A 23,940-nucleotide genomic window follows, 5' to 3' on the forward strand; every position below is an offset into this window, starting at 1 on the left:
CATCACTCGAAGCAAAAACACCAGTATTAAAGTATTACAAATTTTTGACTAGCACTCAGTAAAAAAATAAACACATTAAAAAATAATGTTCCATCGGCGGTGTTGTTTTTACTTTTATTTTGTTGACAGAAACACCTTGGACTGGCCGGAAGCTCAGCTCTAATGCAACCATAGCGACTATTGAGGATACGATGAGTCCGGGTAAGGCATCCTGGAACGGTACCCGTACTTCCAGAACCCTGACATGAAATCAACGGTAAGAACGAGCGTCTTTGAACGCAATGAGTGCACTTCACGCTCCTCGCGATGTTCGTAAAAGTATTCGAAGCGTGTATTCGTGTTCTCTCACGCACACAGACGCTGCGCTGCCTTTGCGTGTTCAGTCTAATAAGCCTACCGCTTTTGTCGTGGGTCGGACATGTGATCAGTCGCCGGGACCGTGCACCCCTGACCCCAGTCGCCAGGCGCAGGAACGGGCTCTGGGGCTACGTCAGGATCCGACCCGACAAGGTGGAACAGGTGACGTCTTTCAAACCTTTTGTGAACCCGTTTTTATGTGCGGTTCTCTGTAGGTACAGTGAACTAGTTTCCCAACAACCCTTTTTCGTAATTGTAATATTCCTTGAGTGAAACAGCAGGTGACTACTCTCTGAATCCTCATAATTGTCTATAGTGTGCAGGCAAAGCTCTACTTTTTTCTAAACAGAACCGCTCAACTAATGTCAACTTAGTTCAGTTACGCTAAACACGTTAAGTGATGGTAAAGCACTGTTCTCTGTACCGTGGCGCCACAAGATGGCGAGAAAGCAACACTGAAAATAATGCGAAGACGAAAATACAGGGTTCAATTTGTGTTCTGGTGGTTTTTGCGCACGTTTTTCAGTTGCTGGACGCGCACTTCAACCGGTGCGCCCTGATCTCCAGTTCGGGCCGGATGCTGGGCTCGGGTCTGGGCCCCGACATCGACCGAGTCCCGTGCGTGATCCGCATGAACGACGCGCCCACGGCGGGCTACGAGGCGGACGTGGGCGTGCGGACGGACGTGCGCGTGGTGTCGCACACCAGCGTGCCGCGCCTGCTCAAGGAGCGGCGCCGCTACTTCCGGGACGCCGGCCGCACGGCCTACGTCTTCTGGGGGCCCGAGCGCAACATGAGGACGGACGGGAAGGGCGCCGTCTTCAATGCGCTGCGGGCCATCGCCGGCCAGTACCCCGCCGCCAGACTCTACGCCATGACCCAGGAGAGGGTCCGCTTCTGTGACGACGTCTTTCAGAACGAAACCGGGAAGAACAGGTGCAGCGGCCTTCCATTTGATTGATTGATTTATCTAGATTACGCCGCAATCGTTGGCTGTATTGATGTCAAGGAACCGTGTTGGAGTCAGTTGAGGACTTTCCTCGAGGCCAAAGTAGTCTTTGGCTGCTATCTTGTTGCTAGTGAGTTAGCTGAGCTTCATTCGGACGACAACAACAAAAAGTATGTTATCGCCACCTAGGGGAGGTTTGGTGCCAAGGCCAAGATTTGCTAACCCTAACCACTGAGCCGTCCCTATGTAATTCCTTTTTGAACGCAAACCTTTCAAATATTCATACTGGTCAAATGCATTGATTTTCAAAAGAAATTTCATCAGGTTATAGCTTACCGTTTTGGATCAAATGATATGAGAATGAACTGAACGGCTTTTTTTTTTTCAGACTCCAGTCCGGAGCGTACCTCAGCACGGGATTCTTCACCATGATTCTTGCGTTGGAGATGTGCGACAGCGTTCAGGTTTTCGGGATGATCGACGCCGACTACTGCAGGTCAGACGCATCGTACGTGTACAAAAAAAAAAAAAAAAAAGTACCCAGGACTGAAAAGTCTGCAGTCTCCAAAAACGTCTAAATACGTCTTTGGCATTGAACGAGTTGAAATCTATGATATATTTGATGTTGGGCGCAGACGGAGCAACGTCAGCGCGGCCCCGTACCATTACTACGAGCGCTCGCCGTCCGACGAGTGCCTGATGTACAAAGTCCACGAGCGGAAGCGGCGCGGCGGCCATCGCTTCATTACCGAGAAGGCCATCTACGCCAAGTGGGCCTCGCGACGCCACCTGGAGTTCAGGCACCCGCCGTGGAATTTCTGAGACGGCTCCCGAAACCCGTCGGCGCTGGGATTTGAATTTTTTTTAAAATAAATAAACGACTGAAAAAAAAATAATGAGAAAATAATATGCCGCTCAATGGTTGAAGTTGACTGTTACTCTTGCATATTTCAAAAACAAAAGAGCTAGCTTGGTGCTAGCTAGCGCAGTGGGACTTAAAAATAAATACGCCACTCACAGTTGACTTTAAAAAAATGAAGAAAATGGCTAACTTCCGATATGAACATTCAACAAAATTAACCTAACTAGCTTTGTGCTAACGCTAGCACATTGTGACAAAAAACAAAATCAACCTAGCTATCTTAGTGCTAACGCTGTATGGGAAAACGCTATAATGATACAGAGCGCTGAAACGTTGGTGTTTTTGGTGCTCCAAAACATTGGAACAGAGCAATCCAACAATAGGACAATACTCAAATATATTCTTTATCCTCTGCAAAGAAGGATGAACATTACTGCGGCTTACTGAAATTTTGCATGAGTGTTATACTGCCCCCAGGTGGCTAAGACACGCACGAACCACAAAGAGTGGCACAATGACTCGATGAGTGACGTTATGACTGCCTGTTTTTGTAAAATACAATATTGGAAGGTGATTTATTTGTATTAAAAACACAATGAAAAATATTTTGTTATTTTTTTTCATTTATCCGTGTGAATAATGCTGACCCGCAGCAGGAAGGAATAAAAGTCGGTGCTTCAAAGTCAACATGCGCATAGACACACAAAGGAAACTTTCTATCATTTTGGGGACATCTTAGTGACATCACGCTTTTCCTAAACCGTGGGCAAAAATCTACACAGTTTGTTTCAACTTGAATTTCTCAAAGACGCAAAAATCAAGCGAGCAATCGAGTTTTTTTCCTCTTTTTCTCTGGCCCGACGCGCCTGATACCGTTACTTGATATGGGTACTGGCCTGATACCGCTACTTGATATCGGTACTCATCCCATGAGCCCGATACAGCTACTTGATATCGGTACTGGCCCGATACCGCTATTTGATATCGGTACTCGCCCGCTCCTGCAACTCGCTACCGCCACTTGATATTGGGACTGGCCTGATACCGCTACTTGATATCGGTGCTCATCCCATGAGCCCGATACAGCTACTTGATATCTGTACTGGCCCGATACCGCTATTTGATATCGGCACTCGCCCGCTACGGCAACCCGCTACCGCGACTTGATATCGGGACTGGCCTGATACCGCTACTTGATATCGGTAATTGCTTACTATCAAAATACAAACGTGAACGCAGGAAAACTCGAAGATAAGATGAATGTATTTTACTCTAGTTAAAAATGGTAAAACGGTGAAAATATACAAACTAGCAGAATTGGACCCCAAAATGAAGGCTGCGCCCTATACGCGGGCGCGTCCTATATTTGGGGAATGACACTTGTAAGCCTTTTATTTTGAAGGCGGCGCCGGTCGCGGGTTGGTCGCAGTCACGCCTCGGATGAAAGAAATAAAGGGCGGCCGGCTCGACTTTGTTCCGGCGAAAGCTAGCTGGAGCGTCCCGGCGACTTTGGACGCGATCATGTCGCCGTCCTCCATCGTAAGTCCAGTCAAGTTTACGTCCGCGTTCCTAAATCGACGCGATCTTTGCGGAGGATTTCACTCGATGACATTGTACTCCGTCCGTGGTTTAATGCGCTAAAAGAAAGGATACTACTGCGCTTCCTGTGCCGATCAATTTGGCTGAAAAGCGGAACAAACTGAACATTGGAATTTGTTCGGGTTTTTTTATTCAGGACCTTTAGTTTTTTTCAGTCGCCTTTTTCGCAATTACCAGGGGGCGGGGTTAGCGAAGAAATAATTAAGACCTTCGTATGTAGGGAGCGATCTGATGAACATTTTGAGCGGTTGACAGAAAAAAAAATTTCAGAAACAACGTAGTTATCGCACCTCGAAACCGTCGATCATATTGGGCGAAAAATGTACACGGGGGATTTTTTTCAGTATAATTGCCGCAGCTCAAAGAACGGGCATGCGTCGATTTTTTTTTCCTTTTTAGTCATGCGTTAACTTCTTCAAAGCTTGTTGTTTTAGAAAACATGAAAGAATTTTTTTGGGATACAGGATATTTTTCAAAGTCGCCTTTTTTGCGCTTATCATGATCAGGGGGCGGGGTTAATGAATGAATAAAAGGCGCTACCTTTTTTGAATGCGTTTTTTCAATGTTGATTTGGTTGTCAAGGTGAAATTGAAATGGTAATAGTAAATTTGCACTGTTGGACTTTTTGTTTTGCTCCGACTTAAACGGCAAACTAGCTTTTAAACGTCGTTTTTAAACGTAAATCGCAGCCGGGTCTTTTTAGTACGGTCGTACTTTCAATCAAGAACTTTGTTTTACTTGGATACGAGGTCAAATGGAAAAGCGTGCCGACTCTGTCGTTCTCAGTCGAGAGCGCGGATCCGGCTGGTCGCTATCGCGGCGGCCATCTTGATCCCGACGAGCCCGCTCTTCTTACGCAACTTCGGCAAGGGCGCTAGCGGCGATGGGGCCGACGACCCCGTTCCCTTCAGCGTGAACGAAACGTACGTGCCTCAGCAAGTGGACCTGAAGACGTGGGGCGACAAAGGCGACTACGAGCCCTTCTCCGGAAACCAGGTTAGCTGCGGCGCGCGACTCCCCTCCCGGGGGCGTGAAAAGGGCGGGGCCAAAGGGGCGGGGTCCGCACCGCACGAAAAGGCGCGCCTGGTTATAAGGCCCGCCTTCGACGACTGGCCTATTTTAAAAGTGCCTTCACGTGGAAGGCGCCGCCGCATTATAAGGCGCATAGAATAGAAGCTGCGGTAGCGGCCGGGGTTATGTTACGCGTCCGCCTGATGGATCGGCTAAACAGGATGGAGCGGAAGCGTTGACGCGGACGGGCTTTGAAAGTATTTCTCGGGACGGGAAGGAAAACGCGCTCGGGCGGACCGGCGGGTAGAACGGAAGGCGAAGACGCGGCAGGAAAAAGCAAGCAAAGGGCGTCGCTCGGTTTTCCTCTCCGCAGACGATGAGCCTGCGCTGCGGGCGCTGCGCCCTGGTCAGCAGCTCCAGCCACGTGCTGGGCTCCAAAGCGGGCCGGGAGATCGACGGCAGCGAGTGCGTGATCCGCATGAACGACGCGCCCGCCGACGGCTACCAGGCCGACGTGGGCCGGCGCACCACGCTGCGGGTGGCGGCCCAAGCCACCATGTACCTGCTGAAACGGCGCCTGGACTACTTTCTGGGGGTGGGCTTCGGCCACCGCCGCACCCTCATCTTCTGGGGGGCCTCCGACAAGCTCTCCAAAGGCTCTCGAGCCCCCGTGTACAGATTCATCCGCACCCTGGGCGCCACCTTCAAGCGGGTGTCCCTTTTTTACATCTCGCCTCACAAAATGTCCAAATTGGACGACCTCTTCCAACTGGAGACGGGGCAAAGCAGGTGAGCCCGCCAGGCCGATCGGGCGCTTTTTCAACTCGAAACTCTTTTCAAGATCCGTTTTCAGGTCACGACGGTCCGGACCGTATATCCGTCTATTTCGATATTATTTCAGCGGTTGGTGAGACGGAGGCCTGCGAATAGCCGGAACGTCTTTGGGTACTAAAAGAATCCACGACTTGAGTGAAATACGTACTCGGGTGATTCGTTAGCTGAAATACAAGTGTCAGCTGTCACTTTAGGTAATTGAGTGCCAAACATCGATTATTTCGCATTCATGAGGACTAACGTAAACAATGACTCTGAGAAATTAATCAGTCATTAGATACTACACCACTAAAGTCATTGATAAGTACTTGCGCTTACCAAGTAACCAATTGTTTAGATAATTCAGCACTAAAGTAAACAATTCACTTTTCAAGTGTGCGATTCCTTTGCGTAAGTAAGAAATAAAGTCCTTCATTCCTTTAGATACTATAGTACTCCAGTAACTGATTACTTTAGTGCTTAGGTAATAAATTGATCATTTTTACTAGTAATTAAGTAATTATGTTTTGAACCTAAACAGTTACTTTGAGTAAGAAGTAAAGCAATGAATGACTTTAGATAGAAAGTAATTGATGACTTTAGTACGGGCGGTTCATGTTGAAGATGTTTTGTTTGGATTTAGATGGGAATCGGATTCGTGGCTGAGCACGGGCTATTACGCCATGGTCATCGCCATCGAAATATGCGACAGCATCAAAGTGTACGGGATGGTTCCGCCCGATTACTGCGTGTGAGTAAAAATGTGTTTTTTCATTTTTTATTTGAGTTTTTTTTACCATTCACTTTGTAATTCTAATATGTATTTGTTACGCTTTTTGATACGTTCCTAAATTTTCATTTAAAGGATTTAATGGCAATTTGGGGGGCTTGGAACGGATTAGGCTATTTACATGTAAAAATGGCTCAACTTGTGAAAGATTCACATTACGAAATTACTTCCGGAATTTAGTAAGTAGAAGTACCACTGTATGTAACATACCACTGTGTACGTTACCGCTATGTAACGTACGCGTCTAACGTTGCCGTTGTTAGCACGTTAGCAATGACGCCACACAGGAAGCGCTTCGCATGACCCCAAACTAAACTTTAGTAAATTTACAAGCTCGGATGATTCCCAAAAATACATGTTAGTGCACGAAATTACTTCTGGAACAAATTCATTTTGGAAGTACAGAAAGATTTCGAAATGGATGGTACAGGACTTTTTTTTTATTTTTTATTTTGCGCAGGAGCCCGACGCAAAACAAGAAGTTACCGTACCACTACTACGCGCCGCGGGGTCCTGACGAGTGCGCCAAGTACTTGGAACACCAGAACAACCAAAACGGATATCACCACCGCTTTATCACGGAAAAGGAGATGTTTGCTCGCTGGGCGCGGCGCTACAACATCACTTTTGCTCATCCCACATGGTGAGACAATTTTAGGGGCGCCGTCCGTTATTAGACGGACAAAGAAAAAAAAAAAGACGACTACTGACGTGCAGAATGTTTTTTTTTTTTCCTCTACCTTGCTGGTTTGTAAACTTATGTATTTATGCATTACTTGTACACTTGAGATTAAAGATTAAAGATTAGAGTTGCGTAATTCTGGCACTGTACTTTATTATTTTTATTGGACACTTTAAATGAGAGTCAACCAGGAGGGAGCATCCTGAAAGGGAACCACACATAGAAAAAGTGAAATTCTGTCCGTGACCAACCCCGTAACTTCATTCGTTCAACGGCAGAAACATATTTTCACGTTTTTCTAAGAATCGGGACATTGAATCCCGTATACGTAAGTATTGAATTGATACTTACATGACGTTAAAGACAGTAAGTGCTTCTTATGTATTAAATCGATACGAGTTAGCTGTGAAAAATAAATCGATTACCAAATGAATCGACAACCGTTTAGTAATGGGGTACAGTGGTGTAGCTTAATGTTAGCATTAGTGCAGTAGCCCTTTAAAAAAATACGTTGACTTTGGACATAAAATCCAAAAATACGCCGCTCGCTGTTGAACTTTACTTTCAATATATTGACATAAAACAAACTGGTGTATTTAAAACAGCTCAGCTAGCTTAATGCTAAAGCTAGCACTTTCAAAAACGAAATGGATATGTATAACGAAATATGCCACACAGTTGGTTCACTTTCAAGATATTGACATCAAATTAACCGTGGTGTATTTAAAAGAGCTAATCTCGCTTAATACTAACACCAGCACAGGAGAAAATTTAAAAAGTATGAAAAGTATAAACCACCCGCAGGTGACTTTTAAAGTAAAATAAGGAAATATGCTACTCACGATTGAAGTTTATTAAGCCACCCCGGTGGCTAAGACGCAACACGGCGGCATACTGACTTGATAAATGTTTTTGTCAAATACGATACTTGGTGGTGATTTATTTGAATCAACAATGGGAAAATACGTGTCTGTGCCCCCCCCCCCCCCCCCCGTGTCAATAACGTAAGGAAGGAAGGAAGGAAGGAGGCGCTCGAAGGTTAACGCCGCCTCTGCTACTTTTTGAATCCCGTCCCGTGTTTTTTGTTATGGCGACACGTGAGCGGCGGGAACATCGGTTCCTGCGAGGCCGTTGCGACGTCGTCTTTAAGAAAGGTTAAGTAAGCGGCGGCGGCTTGCGACGGCGCACGACGGCGGGCCGCCCGCCCGTCCCGTCCAACGGGTTGTTCCGGAATGCCGCCCGGATTCTTCCGGGTGATTTAAGCCGCGGCTGAATCGGATGCGGTAAGGCACACTTTTGCTTTTGTCGTGTCTAATGACTGAGCTGTGATGTTTATTTGAGCTTCTATATCCTTTGCGTAAACAGTTCGCTTCTTAATTGGCTGTCGGCTAATTGCGCTTTCGCGTCGAGCGGCGTTCCAATCGTGACTTCGTCTATTTCATCGTGTTTTTTTTTCCTATTGAAGTCTGACCAGTCAAGACACGTCCTCTTTTTTGTTTTCCTATAAACGCTGTATGTGCGCATATTCAACATGTTGCCAATACTGTGTGCGTAATATAAAATAAAGCACGTACTCTCAGCAATTGAGTAAAGGATTGGACTGTTTAAAATTCAAACAGTGGGTATGTGTGAAATTGCCAATTTTGACAACATATTTGTCATTTTTAGATTTTATCATGTATTTTATCATGTATTTTATCGTGTATATATATATATATATATATATATATATATATATATATATATATATATATATATATATATATATATATATATATATATATATATACGTGGTGTGTGTGTGTATACACACACAACCACTTCAGATCGATTATTTTTTTTAATGCTGTCCAGAAAAGTTCACGGTGAATTATAAAACGTTAACGTTATTATAGATCATAAAACATTCCAAGCTTCTTAAAAACAATTCAGCTCCTGATTATACTTTTCATGAGAAAACCATCTCGATGGGTGCAAGCAGCCCGCCCGCCCGCCCGCCCGCCGGCCCGCCCGCCGGCCCTATGTTTGACACCCCTGATGCGCACGCACATACTACAACTAAACGAACAATTCCTATTGGCAGGTGTTGCACTGATGAAAACCAAAACCGGTGAGGCAAGAAAAACTCGCAAGCTGATTGGACGGTGACCGGTGTTGACAAAAAGTTCATTTGGAAGGCAATCTATCAAATTCCCTGTACAAAACACGTCGCGTTTCTCTGGGGGGGGGGGGGGGCGTGTGCGGGTGGGGGGGTCGACTTTCCGCCGCAGCGAGATCGCTCCGGTCCTGTCCGTCCGGTGACGTCAGCGAGTGTCGCAGCAAAATGGACTGGGCTGCAGCGGGAGGTAACAATCGAGCTGCGCCCTTGTTTCAAGACGACGACGACGGCGACGCGAGAGCCGGACGCGGCTTTGAACGCCTTTCAAAACTAAACTGAACAAAACAAACGTTCCGGAGCTCGCGGGCGATGTCGCTTGGAAGGAAAGCCGAGGCGACCGCGGGAGGCTGAGTGAGTCACGTGCTCATTTCTCGCCTTTTATTCTTGCGTTCGTGCTGACTGGCGCTCGCTCTTATTGCGCGCGTGTTGCCTTTGCATCGACTAGCGGCGAGCATTAAAAGCTGCACCCCCCCCCCCCCCCCAATATGCTGCAGGACCCCCCAGGCACAGACTGCGTGTTCGCACACACTTGGCGGCATGGCACTCAAGGTATGACACACACAAACATACAATCGGGGTTTTCCATCCTCGTGGGGACATCCTATTCGCATCATGCATTTCCTAGCCCGAAATTGAATTCAAAGCCTTACTCTTAAAAAAAAAAGAGACCTGAACTTGTGGGGTGCCCCAAAATGGTCAACGCGAGTCCGAGACATTGTAAAAGATAGCGAAACCCAGGATTTGGTCTCCACCATGCAGCAGCAAGCAAAGGGCTGAGGGCGTGGCCCGGACGCACGTATAACAGTCTGCGTACACTAATGGATACTCGTGTTGAAAACAAAAATACTAAATTCAAATAGCGCAGGGGTGTCCAAACAGGGCCGCGTATGGAAAATATTTCCAAATAGTTACAACTTTTCTCATTTCTCAAAAACACAAAAATAAATCAATCAAGCAATTGATTTCCTGTAGTAAATCACCTTCTACAACAAGAAAACAAAGAACGCAGCATGCTGATTAGCGGGATCTCTTGTTAAAAGAAAAAAAAAGATTTTGAAGTTTTTAAGTAACGTGAAAATACGTCTCTGACATTGAATGAGTTAAGGATCTGAGATTGAATGTCTGGAATCTTAAAACAACATGAAAATACGTCCCTGGCATTGAACGAGTTAAGTATCTGGGATCGAACGTTTGACACTTAAAAAAATAACTAAAACACATGCCGATATTTGTCTAAAGGCCAAAAACTGTTCTGTCGCTTTATAGAACGTCAAAAAATATGAACTATAATACAAGACAGAACAATACACTGACAATAATAAAACCCCAAGTTTACTCTGGGGCTCAAGTGGGCACTGGTGATCTATTTTCACAAACGGTGCCACTAAAAATAATCAGAGGGTCATGTTTCATGGACTCAGACAATCTGAAAGAGCGAAGGACGGGCCCCCAGTCTGATTGGCTATCAGCAGATAGTTCTGTATTTATTTATTTTTTGTACTTTATCGAATGCTATTTATGTCATATATATATATATATATATATATATATATATATATATATATATATATGCACAGCATTCATTGAATATTAACAATGTTTGCATATTATACTACAAAAGCAATACAAAATAAAATACACTCGATAAAATAACTTTAACAAGGGCAAACAAAATACAGTGAAATTTCCCCGCAAAGAACGTTTGCGTCAAAAGTAATAGCAAGAAATGTTTCCATAAAAGCCGGGTGTTGTGAAGCGCGTCCACTAGAAATAAGGTCTCTAGCGCCACCAGCTGCCTTGAGCTGAAACCCAAGCGGACAAAGAATTTTCTCTTTGTTATTTTAATCTTGATTCCTTTAAGATCATCACAAAGAATTCAAAGGACTAGCAGTACTGGCGCTAGCGTGGCGCTTGACACGTGAACTTCAAGGACTTGACTTTTTGTTCGGGTACGATGTTCACTATAAAAGTGAGGCAACTTTGTTGTTCTCAGGCGGGCGCGCAGAGCCAGCGGGTGGCTATCGTGGCGGCCGTCCTCGTCCTGACGACGCTGCTCATCTTGTACAGCTCCGGCGCCGGCCTGAGCGCTAGCGCCGCCGCCGCCAAGCCCTTCTGCATGGCCAAGAACCACACGCCCAAGTCCACAGACCTCAAGACGTGGGCCGGCAAAGACGACTACGTGCCCGTCTACGGAGACCAGGTCGGCTACGTCGCCCGAGGGTCCGTTCCGAGAACTTAAGCCGACAACGCGGGAGTGACAAACGCTCGCGACAGCGGCGATGGAATTCCATACGCTTGCCGTAAACACGGAAACGAGCGCGCCGTTGGCCGTCGCGGCTCCGTGAGCCGGAGGCGTCGCGCGATGAAATCAGCCTTATCGGAACGCGGGGTGGCAATGAACTGAAATGAGAGCAATTACTCAAAAACGCCTGAAGAGGGAGGCAACACAACACAGGCAACTCTCACAGGCCACGCCAAGTCCGTTGATCGATTGTTTCTTTTAACCGAGCGACGGACCGTCACTTTTCAAGTTTTCGGTGGGATATTGGAATAGCCAGATCTTGTATTTTGTGTGCTTTGGCGCAGAGGATGAGCGTGCGCTGCCGGCAGTGCGCCCTGGTCAGCAGCTCCAGCCACGTGCTGGGCTCCAAAGCGGGCGAGGAGATCGACGGCAACGAGTGCGTGATCCGCATGAACGACGCGCCCACCGCGGGCTACGAGGCCGACGTGGGCCGGCGCACCACGCTGCGGGTGGTGGCCCACTCCAGCGTGTACCGGCTGATCCGGCGCCCCGGCGACTTTCTGGGGGTGGCCGCCGACGACCGGCGCACCGTCATCTTCTGGGGCCCCCCCCACAAAATCGCCAAGAACTCTATAGCCAGCGTGTACAGATCCATCCAGAAGATGAGCACCACCTTCAAGCGGGTGTCCTGTTTTTTCGTCTCGCCGCGCAAAATGTACCGATTCGACAATCTCTTCCAACTGGAGACGGGACGAAACAGGTGAGCCTCTCGGCGGAGTGCAAACAATGAACATCGGATATCCTTTGTAATTGTTCAAGCGCTTTATATCCTTTATGACACAGCCGACTTTACTGGTGATTTCTTTGTTTGCGCTCACGTTCCGAGTCACGGTTTCATGAACCAAAATGCATATTGTTCACAATCTCGCTCAGATGGATTATCATGCTGATCAAAGGTTAAAAGTAATGTTTAGAATTACCGTTAAGTATTAAGCCATTTTTTTTTTTGGTGTTATTTTGCCTTTTCGATATGATTTACATCAGTGCTCCCCAAACTTTTTACCACCGCGGACGTGTCAATGCTTGAGATTGTTATTGCGGGCCGGTGGCGGGCGTCTGAGAATTTTGTTTGTGGATCGACTGGTACCGAGCCGCGGACCGGCGGTTGGGAACCACTGAATTGCTGATAAGAGCATTCTGGGATCTGTTTCCACTGCGAGGAGGTCACTCCTTCAAGTAACCAATGGGTGCACAACACATTGACAAGCGTTCTCTGACTGGCTCTTGGCCAGGAAACGTAAGATAGAAGTTTTTTAAAATCCCTAAATAAAGGCGATTTTTCTGAAATTCAAAACACTGCCTTTATATTGCGCGCATTGACGCCTCCCTTTCAAACGGTTGTTTGAATGGCGGCAAGATGGCAGCAAAGTCCAACTTTTCCATTTAAGGGATGTCCTGTCCTCATTTACTTTGACTTTAGACAGGCGTCGGGAACGTGGCTGAGCACGGGCTTTTTCACCATGGTCATCGCCATTGAAATATGTGACAACATCAAAGTGTATGGGATGGTTCCGCCCAATTACTGTGCGTGAGTATCGGTTTGTGTCTCCATACAACCATAACGGCAAAAACGTTTGACGCAGCCCCCATTAGCTTAGGCATCAGCGGGCGGCTATTTCGCCGAATGCTATCTGAAGATGACGTACGTATTTTAAAACCCTTTTCATATATAAGCCGCACCGCATTATCAGGCACATAGAAATGACATCGCACAGGAAGCACTTCACATGACCCCAAACTAAATTTACATTCTCAAAATAATCCAAGACTAAATGCAATTGCTTCTGTGGACTCCTGATTTTCGGGTCACTGCAAATGTAAAGTAAAAACGTAAAAACAAAACGACCTAAAAAGGTCTCTCTCTCTCTCTCTCCCTCTCTGCACTCATCACCAATAGACCAGCAGCACCATCTCAAGGAAAACAAGTCAACTGCATTCATATCCTCAACTACTACAATTAAATATGACTAATGTAAAGGGTTTAGGCGCGTTTTATTTATTATAGTGAGAAATCCCCGGGCACGCCGGGGTTAGGGCGCTTTCCATAGCCATGAGTTACCCAAATATCCAGCGGAAGAGCACGAAACAATAGGGACGGAACAGAATCTTTGAAAAGTTCCAAAGTTGAAAAATTCAGACAGGTTTTTCTTTTTCTTTTCAGCCAGAACCGGACGAGATCAGAGAAGATGCCGTATCACTACTACAAGCCGCGGGGTTCTGACGAGTGCGTGATGTACATGCAGAACCAGAACGACCAAAGAGGGAGCCACCACCGCTTCATCACGGAGAAGGTGGTGTTCGCCCGCTGGGCCCGGCGCTACAACATCACCTTTGCGTATCCCACGTGGTGAGAACATTTCAGGGGCGCCGCTGGTTTTCAGGGAACTCTTCGGCGAACCGAGGCGCAGAGATGAAAAAAACAAAAAAAGACAACTGACGTGCGGAATGTTTTGTTTCTCCTTTGCTGGTTTTACAAGTTTGCAGTATTTGTACATTTAAAAGATTTGAGTTGCATAAATATGGATTTTTTTATTTATTTATTTAAATTGGATATTTTAAATAGGAGTAAAGAAGGAATTAAAAAAAACTCCTTCTTAATGCGGGGTCAGCCAACCCCCGGAGGTCCATGAAATAGAAAAAATATATTTGTGTCTAACTTAATTTTGTTTTCTATTACATTGTGAATGTACTAAACTACCCAAAGTATTTGGATATTTTAGTACTTAACTACCTAAAGTATATATATACATATATATACAAACATATAGATGAGGGAGAGAAAGAGAGCGAGAAAATGTGGGCTATCATTTTTGCTGTTTTTGGTTTATATGTGAAAGAAAACATTTTGCTGATTTGCCTGAAATAAAGAAAATATTGATTTTGGTACCATAGTGCTAGATGTCTTTCAATTTGTTTACCAGTGTTGTGCCAGTGGCCAACTCACCCCTAACCTTGACCCTATTGAGAACATTTTGAAAACATAGATGGGCTTTTCAGAACATTCGCTAGTGGGGAGGGAAAAAAAACAAAAAACAAAAAAAACACTACCAGAACTGCTGAAGTGCGAAATCTTAACTAGTAAACAGCAATTTTTTAAAAATAATTTAAATAAACATTAATTGAATGTGATAAGGGATGGAAGCAACCACCCCCCCCAAAATACTCAAAAATAAAAACACCTACATTTGAATGTTCATGCTTCTTAAATTAGTTTATAATTTTTTTTTTTTTAACATGTTCAAAAAAAAAGTAAAGTTTACTTTTAAAATACATTTTTATTCGGGATCTGGACATCTCTAGGACATATTTATACTCACGCTAACACATGAAAAATAGCTAATACAAACATCCAATGTGTTTTTGCATTTGCTTTTTTTTTTTTCTTATGTGAGTGTGCAGTTCAAACAAAAAATTGCCCAGTAGAAAAAAAATTGGGGTTTTGCCCAGCCCTGCTCTACACGGTTCATTTCGAAACGGAGGACGGAAAATCCTTCCTCCTCTGGCAAATCCACACGCAATTGAGAAGAAAATGTAATTATATATATATAAATAAAAAAAAGCTGAAACATTTTTTTACGCACTGGAAACGGCGGCAAGTATCTTCTGCCTCAGCGTCGCCATGGAAATTAAAATGGCCTCCTGTGTGAAAAGGAGACACGGAGTGCTTGAGGTTGCGTTGGAGCTGTCGCGCGATCAGACGGGAGGAAAATCACATTCCACAACCGCCCGTGATTTTTGCATCACACGGAGTTTTATACCTTTCTGAACACTTTTTTTTTTTAGAAGAAGAAGAGGGAGCTCCGCCGTGTTTCTTACCTCCGTTCTGATGGTGCGGCTGCCCTGGGCCGGGCACGCGTTGAGATAAAGATCAAAGAGGGAGCTGGGAGACGGCACGTCCAGGTTGGGGTCGGCATCTAGACTGGCCTCCAGTCCCTGGAGCCCTCCAAAGACCACTAGGAGGTGGCTGCAAATGTTGGCGCTTAGAAACGGCCGGAGGAAAATCGGCGGCGGGCGGGCGGGCGGGCGGGCGGCTTACTCACTTGAAGGGCGGCAGCGAGGCTCCGTCCACGCTGCTGCCTTTGTCCGACGTCCCGACGGTCACGTCGTAGCCGTCCTTGTACGGACCTTCTGTGAAAACCGCACCTGGGCAATCAAAGTGATAAAATACATCAGATGGCTGCCATTGTGGAAATTTGATCAAAATAACGCGTAGAACAATAAAAAACAACTTATACTATTATTATATATATATGCTCATATTGTGCTTATACATCTATTACAATGTGCTTTAAAATCCAGTGCGACTTATACAGTGCATAAATGGCGAGTTTTAATTTTTTTGACAATAACTTAATCACCGTGTAAATTCTTTCAACTTTTACCTCTGAATTGCAGTTATAAATGTATATACATTTTTATCTCTTCAGACTTGATTGTAAAACTTCCACAACAATGTGAATTGTCATTATTATTGAGACAATGTTACGGCAGAGAGAAATAAAAGACTTTTGTTGTTGAGTTATTATTGCAAACAAGAGTTTGTGGACACCTACTGAGACAGGACGCCAGACGGACACTGTAGCCCCAGTAGAGCCCCCCTTCGGTGGTGGGCACGTGAGGAGCCACCACCACACCTTTGTATGTTTTGCTCCCTGGAAGACGCAGCAGAAGCACGCGCGTGACTTCAATACATCCCGAGGCATCTTTTTATGTGGGAGGCCATCTCACCTTGCTTCAGCGGCGTCTTGAGACGCACGGTGACTCGCAATCCCTCCTGAAGCGTTTTGTCGATGTGCACCTCCTGGGGGTTTGGCAGCGGTCACGAACGTCGCGCCTCGAAGGACAACGTCCCCGGTTCTTACCTTCCTCATGCCGCAGTTGACCAAAGAACCTCCGCCCCCTTTGGGGGGCCGGTTCAGAACCACGCCTTCGCGGTATTCGGATTCCTCATCTATCCGCATGTGATGCGGACTATCCAAAGGGTTCAGCAGTCCTATAAAAAACCCACAAATGAAGCAAAAGATGTCATACCGAGCGCTTATATTCGCTTTACTATCGTGTGTTGATTGTCACGTTGCCGCCCTGCGCTTCCCCCAAAACCTTTAGGGCGGGAACGTTTCTAACTAGGGGTACTACAATTAAAAAAATAAATAAATAAATAACGGAGTCGGACAGGATATGTTTTCAGAGTGGTAGGAGACACTATAACTGTACGAATGTCAAGTACGAACGCAAGTACCCTAAAAGTATTTTTGGATAAACACTATTTATAGTGCTATCTCAAGACGTATTTTACACATGCGAACAATAATGACAGATACACAGGGCATTTAACAGAAAAATACTATAAAGTTTTCTAGCCTAAAAATGCCTACTTTTATTAAGTCCTAGAAGAAACATTAATCTGGCAACAGTTTGTGCATCATAAAGAGAACAATCCGAAACGTAAGTCATTCGCTGCCATTGACGACTATTGACATCAAAGCTTCATTCTTACTGGGCAAACATGCATGATGATTTCAAGCTATATTTCTCCACACTGAAGTGAACACCATACCTGCATACTGCAAGTCTAGATGCTTTGGGAAGAACACCTTGCGCAAGTACCTTGGGCAGAAAGGAATTTGATGTTACTCCCAAATATGAACAACACGGCGTGCTGTGTGCACACTCACTGGGGACACTCCAGGTATTGGAGTATTCTGGCCAGCTGAACGCACGCTTGGCCTTTCTTCCAGGTGCCTTTAAATTCGCCTTCCACGGTCCTGTGCCAACCCCCAAAAAAATAATAAATAAATGTATTTTCTCTGTATGCTCTGTATACAGCGCTCCGGCAACTTAACGTTTTGCAAGCGGCGTATTTTTCCACCCCCGAGTAACTCACTTGACATCTTCGCCTTGCTCGTCGAAAACAATGATCTCGTCCACGCAGAAGATGACGCACGCACGGGCGATCTGTCCCGCCAGGTACGTGCGGAGTTCGCCCGACTGAGCGTTGTCCAGGACCGAGCCCGGCAGAGCCACGCTCACCGTGTACCCTCGACCTTCTACACACAAACACAAAAACATCACTCACATTTTAAAGGGCGCAAATGACCGCTGTTTATTTTTTATCATGGAATGTGCAAAAACTGAAATTAATAATAAATGAGTGATTAAAAAAGAAGGAATAATTTGGAACTAATCAACTGCATTACAATAATACACTAGGGAATGTTTTAATATGCAGTATAAAAAATAGCTAGAATGTTTCCTTTAAACACTCGGCAAATTCATGAATATTTTTAAGTACCTTTTTTGCTGTGCGACTCCTCCGCTTTTTCCTTCTCGGCAGCCTCTTGCTGTTTCTGTTTTTCCAGCTGTTTGATCAGCTTGGCCTCTTTCCTCTGCTTCTTGGCCTCCTTCACTGTTCCCCAAAAAGAAAAAATAGATTTTTAAAAAACAACAATCAATAGAGCACAGAGGTGTAGAATAAAATAAGATTCGGTTAATTCTTTTCTTTTTACGTTATATGTATGAGTGTTTGGCAATTAGAGAAAGATCTATATTTTCAGTATAATTTCACGTGTAGCGTCTACATATTTTTTGCAAAGCATTTAGCATCAGGCTAACTCACGTTGCGCTTTCCTTTTCTTCCAGTTCACACTTTCCCCCGGCTGAACATATATAAAAAAAAAACACAATTACATTTTGAAAAGGCAAGACACTCTTGTCAGTACTACACGCGTTGTATTTTTTTAGTACCTGAGAGGGGTGCGAGAATGGTCTCTTCGTAGCGACACTTGAGGACATGTTGCGTTCTTTCACTACATGTGAGGTCTATCTACTTCCGGGTTACCTTCTTCTTCGTACACCAATTGATGTTTGCATGCAAAGCGGCTTATAAGTACATTAGCGTCACCACCGAACACGAAAGGAAAATAAACAAAACAGATTTTCGGCTAACATTTGTCTTTTAATATATTTTTATATTTCTGTAAAGATGTATGTCTGAAAATATGTGTTTTAATTATCTAGTCCTAAACAGAAAGTTTGAGCTTCATGAAAACGTGATTTTAGAACATTTTGCGTCACGATTCCAATAAATGATGTGGATGTTGGATTTTATTTATTGAAATAAATTCTATGAAAATTAAATTAACTGCTTTAATGTCAACTATGTTTTTTTTATATTTCCATCTTAATCATCAAACCAGGGCTGGCTAAACCTTTTCCCTACCATTCATATTAAAATAAAAAAAGATCTAGGTAATTGGACGTTTCATTATAATTAAGATGAAAATGAGAAAACAGCAATACCTCAAACTACGTTGCTCACAGTGGATTATACTTATTGCACAGTAAAATCACAATCCTGAGTGATGACATTTAAAGATACACAAACCAAAAAAAGTTTACACTGTAACAAAAAAAACACCAAAATGGATAACTATTGACAGTCCTGTTTGATTAATATTACTCAATACCACACAATGAAATTTAATTAACAATATTGCTTGTAATCTGTTGCCTCATTTTGATCGCGTGAACGTGATTTTTTTTTCCATTGTATGTTTTCGAAACAAAAAAAAAAGGCTCGGACAGTGAGGACGTATTGCAATAACAATCTGTACTCACAACGTTGGAATATTAGTCTTTGTGGTGAAATTTCAGCACAAACCTGCATTGCTTTTACTGTCGAAAAATATAAGTGCATTTGAAAATCCGGCACCCCAATATGCAACACTTTTTGTGAGCACTGTCTAAATATAGAGGCTGAATATGGCTTGTCTGTGAAAAGTCAGCTGAACTACGGACGGATGGGAAGCAGGAAGTGATGTCACAGGTCACGTGGCGTACTCCATTTTCTCAGGATGGAGTTTGCAGCATCCAGGGTGGAATCCTCCTTTGAATTGGAAAGAAAAAAAACTCTGAAGAGTTGATGGGGCAAAAAAATATTGATATACACTGTATATTACTTTGCAGAAGCAGAATCGGATGTATTTGTCGAAATCTTTGCCGTGCTCGGGACTGTAGAATGCTGACACGGGAATCGTCGCCAAGCCCTGCGGGGAAAATCCCATCGTTCAGCATTTTAGGTGTATGTCATGGAAAGTTTTATTTACCTTTTCTTTAATGAGCCATTTGACAAATCTGAAATCGTAGGGTTCGCCTTTTGTGCTTGGGTCATTCAGATCCGCTTCTGTTGTCAAAAAACAAATTCATGTCATAGTAGAAAGTCAAGCACTTTTCTTGTTTACAAGTCAAATCAAGCAGTTTGCCATCCTACCACAAGAGGGCATTGTTTCCCAACTTTCAATTGAGACCCATTTTGAAAAATCCGATCGGCAAAAAATTGCAATAAATTCCGTTTGAAATGACATTTTGACTGCTAATTGATAAAAATTTGCTTCAAAGTCAATAATGTCTTCTCGTTCCCCCGGCAGACACGGCTGACTCACCGACAGAGGAGATGTCGGTGATCATGAAGTAGCCGCCCTGCGGCACGATGGGCTCGAGGCCCACGCTTCGCAGACAGGAAGCCAGCTTCTCCCGCTTGCGGCTGAGAGCGGCCGGCAGCTGGCGGAAGTAGCTGTCGGCCGAGCCGAACAGTTCCGACTCCCGCTCGAAGCCGCGGGCCACCGCCTCCTGCAAGAGGGGCCCGGCCGTGAAGTATGACGCAATAAAGCGGGTCGCATTCCCTGTGGCGTGGGGGTCACCTGGGCGGCGGTGGCGCAGTGGTACACGCAGTTCTGGTGGATGGTCTTCATGTGTCTGAGGAGGCGGCCGGCGCCGATAGCCCAGCCCACCTGGACAAAAACAACGTCGCTATGGGCTTTTTTTTAAGCTTTATTTCTTGGGAGGGGGGGCAATTGGTCACCTTCCATCCGGTGGCACTGAAGGTCTTTCCCGCGCTCCCGATCGTCACGGTCCGCTCCCACATGCCGGGCAGGCTGGCTATGGAAAAGAAATAAATACACTCGCGTTATGAACTCCCACAGGGACGGACCGTAGTGGTAACAGGATGGGAGAAACCCTAATAAATACTCCAAATAATCATTTGATTTACAATTAATTCAACGTGGTAAAGGGCTGGGATCAACTCCCCAAAATTAAAAAAAAACCAAAAAGTATCTAGTGGGAGGCTAGGATATTTGTTTTCACCTATTTTGACATGCTGGGCCCCGTCATAGGTGAGCCACTCGTAGACCTCGTCGCTGAAACACAGCACGTCGTGCTTGACGCACAGCTCGGCGATCATTTGCAGCTCCTCCCTCTTGTAAACCTGCCCGCGGAAAAGACGCATGAGGACGCCCGAGGGGACTCCGGCAAGCCTGACCTCTGACCTTTCCCAGCGGGTTGTTGGGCGTGTTGATGACCACGGCTTTGGTGCGCCCGCTGAATTTACCGGCCAGCTCGTCGGCGCACAGGACCCAGTCGGCGCTCGATGGGGCGTCGCCCCCGCCTCCCACTTTCTGTCAGGGTCGACAGAGCGACCGACCGGCTTGAAAATGGATTCGTGGCAGAACGCCGTCCAGTCAAGTTAACTGCGCCCTGTGTTTGTGTTCCTGATCAATTTACATGTATTATTATTGATTCATATTTTTTTTTAGCGTCAAACGACTCAGTTAGTTAAAGCTGTTTCTAGTTTAGGGTTTTATTTCAGGCACTGCGATGCACTTGAAGTTATCCTTTTTCTGACTTTCAGAATAAGCCGTAACCATATTTTTTCTAAATCACGTTCCAAACTACGAGAGCGCCACTGCCCCACCTGGTGCCAAGGAGGTGAAATTACAATTCACACGGAAAAAGCAAATCCTGTTACCCGGCGTCACGATCAAAAAATACTTCATCTCTACAGGCACTTGGCTAAAAAATATATTTCCACAAGTGGTAGACGAGTGAAAAATGTTGAGAAGTACTGACTGGCCTCAGAGGGATGTACACCGGCTTCCCTCCCGCCATGGTCACCATGGGCTGGTAGCAGTCAAAGAAAGGCTCCACGATGATCACCTGTAGGGGGCGCAAGGGATTGATTACCCCCCTCAAAATGAGGACGAGCTTCCCGGAAGAGCGCGCACCTCGTCGCCCTCATCCACCAGCGCCTGGAAAGCGCAGAAGAGCGCCTGGTAGGCGCCCACCGTCACCAGGACGTCCTCCATGGGGTCAATGTCATGTCCCGCGATGCCGCTGAAGAATTTAGCCAAACTTTGTACCAGACGTGGGTGACCCTAGGGCAGGGATGCCAAAGTCATTTTTATTGTGTACATTTCTATTCGGGCCCTATTTTGTATTCAAATTGTTCCTAAATGTATTTGTGAAAAAAAAGTGTTGCATTACGTTTTTTACGCAGGAAAAAAATCTTATCTCATTGGCAGTTTTTTTTTTAAGTTAAAACAAGTAAACTGAAGTGATTTTTTTGGGGGTTTTTTTTGCACTTTTAGCAGTGTACTCACAAAAGCGCGCGTGTACTGGTGCATGGAAGGGCCGCCGCGCAGGGCTTGACAAAAGGCATCTTGAAGAAATTCCGGAGGAGCGAAGTCTGGGAAACCTTGTCCGAGGTTAACGGGCTTGTAGTCAGCCGCCAGCTGGGTGAACTCTACCCTGTTGGACAGGAAAAACTGCTTTAGTATCATCATTCGTCTGCTAATCGTCTTTCCACCCCGCACAATACAGTATTGCAAAATTATATGCTAATTATTTTCTTTTCATGACCTTAATGACTACAGTACACACTAGGGTTGCCAATACTGAATTGATTTTTCTATCTAATGTTTGATTGATTAATCGAATAATCTGATAAAACATTTTCATTAAAAGTGAGTTATGAAATAATTGGTTTACTGAGCAAATTAGTAACTGAATAAGTCAACACTGATTAGGTGAGAAGCAAATACAAAATAGAAACAGCACAATATTTACTAAAATATAAAATGTAATCAAAGTTTAAACTTAGATAAAACCATTGATATTCAATAGAAGGTTAAAATATTTTTTTTCCAAATTTTTATAAGGTGTAAACTATTTAAAATTAAAATTACAATTAGGGTTGTCACGACTGAATATTTTCTTGAATACGGTCATTAAAATTCCATTAGAGCACATTACAAAATGAAGATGAAAATATTGTAATTGAAAATTGTTTAGTGTTTTAAAAAGTAAACAAAGAAGTTACGAGAAAATGCAAAATAGAAAAAGAAAACTGAAAGAAAAAGAAAAATATACTAATAAAAAATAATAATTACACGAGACGAAAAATGACTAGCAGGGGTACCCAATGCGTTTAAAACAAAAGATTAACATCGTATCATATTTATTGTCGCAGCTGATTTGCATGCGCGATCGTCTTGTTCCTTACCAAACGTTTTTGTCGACTCCTTGCGTCCTGCTCGCGTGCAGTCTTCGCGACATGATCGCCTGCTAGGGGAAGACAACACGTGAGGAAAGGAAAGTGAACAACATGCAAAAGGCAAAGGTCGCGAGCGGTAAATCGCATGCGCAGCCACATACCTTGGGAAACTTTCCAAATGTGCAGCGACTTGCGGTTACAAGACTCCCGATGAGCATTCCCATCGGTTAGAAAAACATTGTAATCACAACAGTGTCTTGAAATAGTAAATACTAGGGAAAAAGAACTGTACCTTTAAAATTGCGCGGATAGTTGTGAGCCCCGGTTAAAGGTCCGCTCAAATTCGGTGTTTTGATTGATAATTTCCGGGATGGGCGGGGCAAGACGTTACGGAGACGTCCTAGAAAACCCACTAAATAATAAAATATTTTGCCATCACCTAGATACTGACGTTGATTAACAAACTAATAAACGCACGGTATATCATCTACTGTTTTTTTTAAAAAAAATCTTAGTGTTGCACGTCCCCGACTTCAATTCCGCGAGGGGCGGAGCAAGAAGCCCGTACCGCTATAATAATATAAAAATTTAAAGCAAGACCGATGTAATGAACAAAATGATGTCCCCATAAGACATTTTTAAATGAATAAAAATATTTTTTTACTGTTAGCAGATAGTTGCGGGAGACCTTTAAGGATGCGCTCAAATTCGATGTTTATCACTTCCGGGATAGGCGGGGCGAGATGCTACGAAGACGTCCGCGTAAACCCACTCAAATAATAATCTAAACTGCCATATTGTTGTTGGAATCCACAAATCAACGGCACTTTGTCAATTGAAAGAGAAAAAAAACATACATATCTTAAACGTATTCATTGTTTATGAAAAATAATTCTGATAATTAAAAATTGATGGACAAAATATGAACGTTTTACTTTTAAAAATGGCAAAAAAACAACAACAAAAACAAAAGTAAGTTATGCACAGGCTACGAACGCTAGATTTACAGTCAAATACTTTTTTGAGTCAGTCTTCAATATTTTTGTTGGGACATTTTTGAAAATTAAACCTTTAAACCATGGCCCGGG

At 44.5% G+C, this 23,940-nt stretch overlaps 5 protein-coding genes across 10 annotated transcripts; 3 read left to right on the top strand and 2 right to left on the bottom strand.

The window, feature by feature from the left end:
* Positions 1 to 145: 145 nt before the first annotated feature.
* On the top strand, positions 146 to 2,764 carry st6galnac4 (ST6 (alpha-N-acetyl-neuraminyl-2,3-beta-galactosyl-1,3)-N-acetylgalactosaminide alpha-2,6-sialyltransferase 4). Its single transcript, XM_088435175.1, has 5 exons — positions 146 to 256; positions 358 to 519; positions 884 to 1,293; positions 1,695 to 1,802; positions 1,942 to 2,764. The coding sequence occupies exons 1-5, from the start codon at positions 245 to 247 to the stop codon at positions 2,126 to 2,128; spliced, it is 879 nt and encodes a 292-aa protein (XP_088291301.1). The 5' UTR covers positions 146 to 244; the 3' UTR covers positions 2,129 to 2,764.
* Positions 2,765 to 3,061: 297 nt separating this feature from the next.
* Positions 3,062 to 7,199, top strand: LOC148412142 (alpha-N-acetylgalactosaminide alpha-2,6-sialyltransferase 6-like). The gene is made up of 6 exons (XM_088435877.1): positions 3,062 to 3,125; positions 3,571 to 3,707; positions 4,554 to 4,763; positions 5,152 to 5,567; positions 6,235 to 6,342; positions 6,842 to 7,199. Exons 1-6 carry the CDS (start codon positions 3,098 to 3,100, stop codon positions 7,026 to 7,028), a joined length of 1,086 nt encoding a protein of 361 aa, XP_088292003.1. The 5' UTR covers positions 3,062 to 3,097; the 3' UTR covers positions 7,029 to 7,199.
* Positions 7,200 to 8,221: 1,022 nt separating this feature from the next.
* LOC148412143 (alpha-N-acetylgalactosaminide alpha-2,6-sialyltransferase 6-like) lies at positions 8,222 to 14,414 on the top strand. Of its 3 annotated transcripts, none has more exons than XM_088435946.1 (6): positions 8,240 to 8,346; positions 9,716 to 9,770; positions 11,215 to 11,421; positions 11,808 to 12,223; positions 12,944 to 13,051; positions 13,685 to 14,414. In XM_088435946.1, the coding sequence occupies exons 1-6, from the start codon at positions 8,342 to 8,344 to the stop codon at positions 13,872 to 13,874; spliced, it is 981 nt and encodes a 326-aa protein (XP_088292072.1). In that variant the 5' UTR covers positions 8,240 to 8,341; the 3' UTR covers positions 13,875 to 14,414. The 3 variants fall into 3 exon arrangements, with proteins under 3 accessions (XP_088292074.1, XP_088292072.1, XP_088292073.1); XM_088435947.1 differs by lacking the exon at positions 8,240 to 8,346 and adding an exon at positions 9,306 to 9,572; XM_088435948.1 differs by lacking the exon at positions 12,944 to 13,051 and having other exon boundaries at positions 8,222 to 8,346.
* Positions 14,415 to 14,778: 364 nt separating this feature from the next.
* Positions 14,779 to 18,376, bottom strand: spout1 (SPOUT domain containing methyltransferase 1). Its single transcript, XM_088435944.1, has 12 exons — positions 18,268 to 18,376; positions 18,140 to 18,179; positions 17,816 to 17,929; positions 17,408 to 17,570; positions 17,199 to 17,288; positions 17,081 to 17,130; positions 16,386 to 16,516; positions 16,252 to 16,324; positions 16,077 to 16,175; positions 15,564 to 15,666; positions 15,340 to 15,487; positions 14,779 to 15,162 (listed from the first exon to the last, which is right to left on the bottom strand). The coding sequence occupies exons 1-12, from the start codon at positions 18,313 to 18,315 to the stop codon at positions 15,097 to 15,099; spliced, it is 1,125 nt and encodes a 374-aa protein (XP_088292070.1). The 5' UTR covers positions 18,316 to 18,376; the 3' UTR covers positions 14,779 to 15,096.
* A 453-nt stretch (positions 18,377 to 18,829) lies between these two features.
* On the bottom strand, positions 18,830 to 23,360 carry kyat1 (kynurenine aminotransferase 1). Of its 4 annotated transcripts, none has more exons than XM_088435943.1 (14): positions 23,145 to 23,359; positions 23,014 to 23,041; positions 22,862 to 22,920; positions 21,960 to 22,107; positions 21,585 to 21,734; positions 21,430 to 21,516; positions 20,850 to 20,978; positions 20,668 to 20,788; positions 20,384 to 20,460; positions 20,223 to 20,312; positions 19,965 to 20,151; positions 19,629 to 19,705; positions 19,482 to 19,568; positions 18,830 to 19,408 (listed from the first exon to the last, which is right to left on the bottom strand). In XM_088435943.1, the coding sequence occupies exons 3-14, from the start codon at positions 22,912 to 22,914 to the stop codon at positions 19,343 to 19,345; spliced, it is 1,272 nt and encodes a 423-aa protein (XP_088292069.1). In that variant the 5' UTR covers positions 22,915 to 22,920; positions 23,014 to 23,041; positions 23,145 to 23,359; the 3' UTR covers positions 18,830 to 19,342. The 4 variants fall into 4 exon arrangements, with proteins under 4 accessions (XP_088292069.1, XP_088292068.1, XP_088292067.1 ...); XM_088435942.1 differs by having other exon boundaries at positions 22,862 to 22,923; XM_088435941.1 differs by having other exon boundaries at positions 23,014 to 23,360.
* Positions 23,361 to 23,940: the final 580 nt, after the last annotated feature.

This window comes from Hippichthys cyanospilos, chromosome 15 (assembly GCF_059441005.1).
Source record: "Hippichthys cyanospilos isolate Australia breed blue-spotted pipefish chromosome 15, RoL_Hcya_1.0, whole genome shotgun sequence".
Taxonomy (NCBI): domain Eukaryota; kingdom Metazoa; phylum Chordata; class Actinopteri; order Syngnathiformes; family Syngnathidae; genus Hippichthys; species Hippichthys cyanospilos.

Bases quoted from the DNA above. Each gene is read 5' to 3' on its own strand.
- st6galnac4 (XM_088435175.1), top strand. The intron at 520-883 runs GTGACGTCTTTC...CACGTTTTTCAG, and splicing joins GACCCGACAAGGTGGAACAG to TTGCTGGACGCGCACTTCAA. The intron at 1,803-1,941 runs GTCAGACGCATC...TGTTGGGCGCAG, and splicing joins ATCGACGCCGACTACTGCAG to ACGGAGCAACGTCAGCGCGG.
- LOC148412142 (XM_088435877.1), top strand. From the start codon at position 3,098: ATGAGCCCGATACAGCTACTTGATATCG. The intron at 3,708-4,553 runs GTAAGTCCAGTC...TGTCGTTCTCAG, and splicing joins TCATGTCGCCGTCCTCCATC to TCGAGAGCGCGGATCCGGCT. The intron at 4,764-5,151 runs GTTAGCTGCGGC...TCCTCTCCGCAG, and splicing joins AGCCCTTCTCCGGAAACCAG to ACGATGAGCCTGCGCTGCGG.
- LOC148412143 (XM_088435946.1), top strand. The intron at 9,771-11,214 runs GTATGACACACA...TGTTGTTCTCAG, and splicing joins TTGGCGGCATGGCACTCAAG to GCGGGCGCGCAGAGCCAGCG. The intron at 12,224-12,943 runs GTGAGCCTCTCG...CTTTGACTTTAG, and splicing joins CTGGAGACGGGACGAAACAG to ACAGGCGTCGGGAACGTGGC.
- spout1 (XM_088435944.1), bottom strand. From the start codon at position 18,315: ATGTCCTCAAGTGTCGCTACGAAGAGACCATTCTCGCACCCCTCTCAG. The intron at 16,325-16,385 runs GTAAGAACCGGG...CCAAACCCCCAG, and splicing joins TCAACTGCGGCATGAGGAAG to GAGGTGCACATCGACAAAAC. The intron at 16,176-16,251 runs GTGAGATGGCCT...TGCGTCTTCCAG, and splicing joins CAAGACGCCGCTGAAGCAAG to GGAGCAAAACATACAAAGGT.
- kyat1 (XM_088435940.1), bottom strand. From the start codon at position 23,076: ATGGGAATGCTCATCGGGAGTCTTGTAACCGCAAGTCGCTGCACATTT. The intron at 21,517-21,584 runs GTGCGCGCTCTT...CGCCCCCTACAG, and splicing joins TGGTGGATGAGGGCGACGAG to GTGATCATCGTGGAGCCTTT. The intron at 20,152-20,222 runs GTGACCCCCACG...CCCCTCTTGCAG, and splicing joins ACTGCGCCACCGCCGCCCAG to GAGGCGGTGGCCCGCGGCTT.